Source organism: Balearica regulorum, chromosome 12 (genome assembly GCF_011004875.1).
Source record: "Balearica regulorum gibbericeps isolate bBalReg1 chromosome 12, bBalReg1.pri, whole genome shotgun sequence".
Classification (NCBI taxonomy): Eukaryota; Metazoa; Chordata; class Aves; order Gruiformes; family Gruidae; genus Balearica; species Balearica regulorum.
The window spans coordinates 4,657,398-4,665,047 of NC_046195.1; the positions used below are offsets into that span (position 1 = coordinate 4,657,398).

Sequence of the window (7,650 nt, forward strand, 5' to 3'; positions counted from 1 at the left end):
AGATTTGGTGCCAGGCTCCTATGAGTGACCAGTCTGCTTTACGCGGTCTTAGATGGCGCCACACATGTAAGAGAATGCCACTGACATTCTGCACCAGATTTTTAGTCTGGTGGCCAAAGCAGTAGAGTCTGCAAAGCAGCAGCAAAACTAATACAGTTCATCTTAAACTTGGTCAACTGTTTGTTCTCCCTAGCAGAAGGGAAGTCTTCTGAAACATGCGGTACTTTAGTTGCCTTTAAGACTAAGCACAATCTAATCAGAAGTGTCATATCTTACATTTAAGAGGAAAGCTTACTATAAACCACAAGATTAAACTGATATTACATGCAATTATTGGTCAAAAATGCTTTAAGAGGCACTAAACTACATCCCACTGCAATCCCTGTTGCGACAGGAAGTTGCAGACTTAAGTTTTGAGTTGAAACATCAACTCTGCTTGTACAGGAGTCTTACACAGCGCAACTCCGTTGAAGTTACTATTATTCATAGCTCATTCACATTAGAAAATGATCAAATCTATTTTATATATCTACAGTCAGCTTGATGGACCACACACTTAAGCTACTATAACATCTGATTAAAGATAAAAAGCAATATAATATCCTTTGAATTACAAACACCTAATTTTTAATCACAAAGCATGAAATAAAGCATCACTATAAATACTGTGTGTATTCTTCATCACCTGTTATGAATTTCAGTTAAATTCTGAAATAAGTCAGTTCAAGATGTATCTCTACTAAAATGACACCCTATTGCGGAAGGACTCCAAAAAAGTAAATTAAAAATTCCCAAACAAAAGCTACATGATAGAGTCTTTGAGAGAGGTATTGAAGACAATCAACCCATACATTTGTTCCCACATTCATTCAACATTAGTCTGCGTTCTTAACTTGGCATTCAAACCAAGTCACAAAAGCAGCTCTAAGCTGCCCTCCTGTCACTCCAATAACCAGATAACACATAAGCAAGACAGACCTCCATCTGCCAATTTGGAATAGGCATAAAACAGTTAAGACATCTGTCACGCCGTTTCAGAGTAGCATGCAGCAAGAAAGCCGCAACAGCATTTTTAATAAGAGCCAAACAATTTCACTTACATTGTTGGCCTGTGGCAGAATATCGTAGGGTAACGCAATCTCATCAGCAACTGAAAAATCAAAGTCTAAGATGTGTTTTGTTACCAGCTAGGTGTCAGTATCAAATTTAAGGTCAGAAGAGACACAAATTTTAATGCTTTTAATCTATGATGTCGCCAACTACAATGCTTTCTGTTCAACACTAGGAGAACCTCTTGCTGACCACCCATCACGTACCTTGAAAACGGAATCATTCTTCCAGTTTCGTATTTACCTCCATAATGCTGTCTGCCCCTGTTCCCATGTAAACCCTTGACCTCCTTCTCAGGCTGTACTGAAGAGATATCCAAGTCCCAGATCCCACAAACCTTGAGCATGCACTTCCATTCTGTAGATATGAATAATGGTGCCACCCGAGATACTTAAACTAGTCTCAGTCACTTCAAAGTCTTATTTACAAATAATTTATTATAATGACCATTAATAAAGTACTACTGACAACACCTTCCTGACTCTTACCTCCCTCTGCTCATCTATTACTGATGTGTGTTTTCTTCTGCAGCTCCTACCACTGGAGAAGCCCAAAAGAAAGTGATTAAATGAGAATAAGGAATGCTGACGCTTAATGGGAGGGTGGAAAAAACCCAACAAACCAACAACCAATCTTTTGTCGGTCATACAAGTAAGCGTGGGGAAGAAGAGTAGAAATATTCAGTGAGGCATAATTTGACTTGAGTACACTAAAATGATTTCCATTACACATCACAGACATGGAAATTTCACTGCAAAAGGGAAGTTGATAATTTTGCTTGTTAAAGGATTTTCATCAAAGTGTTCAAAGGTCAGCATACACGTGCTTGATTGCTGGAGTACTGTCCTATTTTGCAAGATGTAGGCTAAGGAAAAGTTACTTCTGTAAAATCAACAAATTGTTTCAACTCTCAGATACAGTACTATCTTGTGTGGGCAACTTCCTGCCAAATGCTGAGATCATCTTGGATTAAAAAAAATAAATATGACAAATTTTGTTTCAGAGTCAGCAAGCCTTTGAACTATGTCAGAAATGCTATCAGCTAATAGATATGACTTTACTCTCTTAGAAACTCATTTAAACAAAAAGTTGAAAGGAATGCAAAGAATAAACCTTATTATTTGGAATGATAAAACAAATCCAGTTTTACCGGACAGCACTACTTGAACAGCAAGTTAAGATACTTAGAGACTGCTGCTAAATTAATGCTTCTTATTCTTGTACACTACACTGAAACTACTAGCAAAATGCACATGAGATACTCCAAGGTAAGTTTTGCTTTAGGAGCTGTTGAAGTGTGAATATGAGCTGACTCAATCACATTTTACTTTCCATGTAGATCTGTGCAAAAGCAGAAGTTTCCACTCAGGAAACAAGAACATAACCTTACATAACACATTCTGGTTGTAAAAAAGTTTTATCCCATGTTCACAGTGAAAAGCTGATCCTCCCTAGGAACCAGAGCAGTATCACGACTTGTCAATCCTTTTTGAAATTTTCCAAACAGAGTCCTAAATAAAAAATTTCAAGTTGCTGAAGGCCAATCTGTGTTTTCACAGATTGAAAACACATCACTTAGAATAACCAAAAAGATCGTCTGGGAGAAAGATTGCAGGCTCACTTCTCATAAGGGGAAGCAAGGTTAGTTGAAGGTATTAGTTATGCCAGGTAGTCATAACAAAGACAGAAAGACTCTTGTGCCAAGAGTTACCCAAAAAAAGGATAAAAAAAAAGTCTGATAAAATACAGATATACATTCACTGCACTTTTATCCTACTTCTTATGCAACCGCTGGCCACAGGACACCAGGCTGGAAGAGCTTACTGCCTGAATCAGTACAGCCATCAATTATAGCAAGAGCAAAGTCTTGAGGAGAAAAGTCAAGGGGCCATTTGCAAATCTCCAAGCAATCTACCAGGATGGAGCCTTGGAGGCATGTCTTACGTGACAGCAGAAGAGGGGAATCTTCAAAGTACAACACAAGTATATCATGCAAGATGTCAAAATAACTACAATTCATTATCGACTCATTTCTACAATATGAACATTGAGGCTAAGTAAAACAAATATTCTATAATAAAATAATATATCCATATCCCCCTCCTACCTTCCTTTTTTTCCTTTTGGAAAGTGTTTCCATTGCTCTGGTAACTGAAGTGTTGTGGTTTAACCACAATTCAAGTAAACAACAGGAGGGGGAAATTATGAGAAAGATATTTGGTGCTAAGACACAATGTGGGCCCTTTCATCACGGCAAAGTTTGCTTTAATATTGGGATGTAGAATCTAAGAAAAAAAGTTGAAACACTTAAAAGTTTAACCTCATGCAAGTAGGAAAAACCTCCAAATGACTCACCTCACTCACAAATAGCATTTACATACATAAGATTAAACAACAAAATTTGATGTCAACAAATCTCAAGCATATGCCTTCTGAGACTTCTACAGTTAAATCAACTCTGATCTTGTTAGCAGAGAGATAGACCAGAGGAAGAGAACTACGGCACCACTAAGGGCACATAATATTGGGCGTGCTAACTAAAACCATTGCGAATTGAACACACGTCGTAACAATAAGTACCATCATATTGCAGAATCCACTTTTTGGAGAACATACAAAAAAAACCCAGCCTGGCAGCTAATACTTCAGGAAGACTCAGTATACTCAATTAGGAATGCTAATCTGGAGACCTTAAAACTTCAACTGACCGGGGGGGCCTGTTTGGGAAAAGCATAGCATCCCTGCATCTCCCTCCACATCATGATTGGCTATGCTTTATCCGTCAAGGAAAAAAATAATCAGAATTGTTAAGAGTGAAATGCTCCTAAACTCATCAGATAGATGTATTAGTCACGATTGTAAAACGGACTTGTATTGAGCAGCCAGCATGCACTCACAGAGAGAGAGAGAGAGCGCGTGCGCGCAGAAGCGTGTGTCTTCAAGAACAAACAGATCAGATCTACGTGATTGACCTAAAAGTAATACAAGCAATACACGAGGACGACTGAAAATAAAAATCAACAAAAAAACCAACCCTCAAGTATTTTTATTTAAGCATACGTCAGCACTTTATGAACAGTTTCACTATTTCCTGCATTGTCAACTTTCCTGTTTGTAGGTCCTTTGCTAAAAAATAAAAAGGACTGGAAAAAACAAATTTTAAGAAGGAAAATGTAATTGTGAAATCACAAATACTACCTATGGAATTAAAAGTACGCCTCAATTATTAGTAAGCTTCTTTAAGTTGAATAGTGTTGAAAATAAGACCCTTGTGAAAGCAAATATAAGGGAAGGCAGCAAATTCTGTATTTACTGAATACAGTAAGAAAACCAGCATCACATTCACAATCCTCAAGACTCCAAAGTGAATCAGTGAGAAAAAGATATATCAAAGGGGCTAAGCAGTTCAAGAAACATCAAGAAAACAGATGCACCCATTTATGTTAGCTATCTCTTTAAAAGTATGAAGAGCCATTTCACACAGCACCAATGTAGGCACTTTTTTTTTTAAACTACACAGCATTTATTCATGTTTATTAAGCCTTTTATTCTACCACAAATACAGCAAAATACCTTTGTAGGTAAAATGCCACTCAGGCCTTGATTAGCAGGTGTTACTGATACAGCATTTTGAAAATGGTTTCAGAGAGAAAAGGAACATGCGTTTTAATTCTTCAGAAATTTTTTTTTTTTAAATGCAGAAAAATCTGTTCTTAAAGCATTAGAAATGTCAACCATACCTCATTTAGTCAATCGCATCTGCCTAAAGAAAAATTTGTTTCTTCCCTGTGCACCAAGTTCAGCACAATAAAATGTCTGAAGAGGATACAGCATTTGGGTAACATCAAACAACTCACACATTATTTCACTTCATCTTTAAATCCAATTTATTCCAATAGTCTACTCATTCTCTTAGCATTATTTTTCAAGGCCAACATTAGTTCTGTTCTCCTAAACACTAGCCTAAGCACTAAACATCTAGCCTTGTCAGACTGAGATTTCAATTCAGCAATATCTCAAGGAAGAACTTGCAAAATTTTGCTTATATTTAGTTCAGTAGAAAGTATTTTACGACTAAAAAAAAAAATCTTACCAAAATATAAGCCACAGCAGTCTGGTTTGATATATCATAGCTCATTATAAGAGGCTAGCTGAGCTCTAGAAACCCCTTTAAACCACCAAATTTATAACCAAACAACTTTCGTCAAGGAGGGTCCTCTATCTCATCACTAAGGAGCTTCTAACTCTAGTCAACTAACAGGCTTGAACCGAACTACTCCAAACCTCACAAACGTGAGCTGCATGGATATGAACATGCACACACGTTTAGAAGAGTTGAAAAGAGAGAGTTAAACTATCTGCCAAGAGCGGTTTTGTCACTGTCACTATGCAGCTTAGCACAAGCCACAGCTAGCCTAAGCAGTCCAAGCCCTCTTCCACTTTCTGAAAATTTACATCTAAACACGAAGCGACCAATAATGAAGGAGCAAGAAAAACTGACAGACCATCCTGTAACTCAACCAGTGCAACGTTCGTGTTTTTGCGCAGAACTCCTCACCGATCCAGTCCTGTACCCGGCATCGCTTAGCAGCCCCACAGAAACATCACTTCCACTACCAGCAGAAACAACAGGCGAGCGGCCCAAAGGCTGCGCGCAGCCGAGGCCGAGCCAACTGTTGCTGTCGCCGGGGCCGCTGGCGGACCAGCTCGCACCCTGCGGGTCCCCGGCAGAGGCCGCGCCGCCGAGCCTCCCTCCGGTCCTCCGCACCGGGGACCAACCCTTCCCCCGCGCGGCCTGCCCGCACCGGGGCCCCCGCCGGACCCCCCGCCGCCTCCACGGGGAGGGCGGGAGCGGCGCTCCCGAGCGCGGGCGGGCTGGGCTCCCGCTCCCCCCGCGGCGGCCGGGGCACGGCGGCGGTGCCTCGGCGCTTCCTCCCCCACGGGGCTCATAACGGCCGCGGGGCTCCCACCCACTCCCGCACAGCGGCCACGCACAGGCCGCCGAGCGCGGCCCCAGCCCCGGGCAGCGAGACGGGCGGCGCCCCCTCATCCCTCCCTCCCGCCCGGCGGCTCCTCCGCCGGCGGGAGGGCCCCGGCCAGGACCCCTCTCGCCCCCAGGATGGCAGCGGCGGCGGCCAGAACCGGCCGCGGCCCCTCACCGATGGTGGAGATGAAGGTGGTGTTGAAGGCGTCCTCGCTGAAGCGGAAGAGCAGGCAGGTCTTGCCCACGCCCGAATCCCCGATCAGCAGCAGCTTGAACAGATAGTCGTAGGTCTTCGCCATCTTCCCTCGGCCTCGGGCTCGCCGCCGCAGCAGGAGGGGGCGACTGCGGGAGGGAAGGAAGGGAAGGAAGGAGGGAGGGAGGGAAAGGGAGGCAGGCAGGGAGCGAAGCACCGCCCCGCCCAGCGCCCACTCACGGGAGGCAGCACCACCGGCGTCACGACGCGCCGGAAGCGCCCGGGGCCCGACGGGAGATGTAGTCTGCGGCCGTGCTGGAGTTCCGCCCCTGCCGCCGGCTGGAGGCGCCTCGGCGAGCGGCACACGGGCGGGGCGGGGCGGGGCGGGACGTGCTGCCACCGCCCGCCCGGCCATGATCTCGGAGTCGCCGCGTACCGCCCAGTTAGGAGCCCTTAGCGCGACAGCCCCGGAAGCGGCGCGTCTGCTTCCCCGTTCCCTGCGGTGCCAGAGGACCCTGCAGGCAACGCGGGGCCCTGCCGAGCCAAGCGCTCTGCCAGACAGTTCTCTGTGTACTTCCATGTGAACACAGATGTAATCTTTGAGGTTGAGTTTTAAAAATCTACGTGCACTGACGCTAATTATGTTAACGCTCAAACCGTTAGGTCTGAGACCTTGCGTTCTTGGTGCTCAAATGGCAGCAGGTGCATGAGTTTTCTGCACACACACGCATCCTGAATTTAATGACACTTGGAGAATTGCTATCACTGAGCAATCGGATGGCCTCATTCTACAAGGGACTGGGCTAAATTCTCTTTGGAAACTCGCTGGATTTGTAAACGGAGTCATGTACTTATCTGCTCAAGTGACACAATAAATAATGGCATCGTACTGCACATCACCAATAAGCACAGGTGAAATGTGAGTGCATACGTGGCCGCAAATGCTTACTTGTTGCTTTGGGAGTGTCAAGGAAGAAATTGTTCACACAACAGAAAAATTATTTTCACAGTCTCAAGTAGCACTAAAAACATGGGTATTCCAGAACAAGGTGGGGCTATTCTAGAGCACTTCAGTAAGTACCTTCCCCATCTTTTCCCACTGATAACTATCTCTTGGTATAAGGCAGCCTCATTATGTATTCATTATGCTGTGTTCCCCACAGGATGTCACAAGGCACTATAAAAATAAATAGCCTTACTGAAACACTTTAAAATGACAGCAAAGAGCTACTGTTTTAATTTAATTTAAAAATTGTAGCCTTTAGACAAGCTATAAACAGAAGTCTCTCATGCTATAAATCACTACAACAGTTCTGGCTTCCCTCTTAGGAAGACAAAGGAAAAAGAGCCATTTCCCCCAAAA

At 43.5% G+C, this 7,650-nt stretch overlaps 1 protein-coding gene across 1 annotated transcript in view; it reads right to left on the reverse strand.

Moving 5' to 3' along the window:
* RAB8B (RAB8B, member RAS oncogene family) overlaps positions 1–6,535 on the reverse strand; it is a 28,296-nt gene extending 21,761 nt beyond the window's left edge. The window contains exon 1 of the mRNA XM_075765060.1: positions 6,270–6,535. Within this exon, the coding sequence (XP_075621175.1) occupies positions 6,270–6,393 (124 nt within the window). The 5' untranslated portion in view covers positions 6,394–6,535. The remainder of the gene's footprint in view (positions 1–6,269) is intronic.
* Between the last annotated feature and the right edge of the window lie 1,115 nt (positions 6,536–7,650).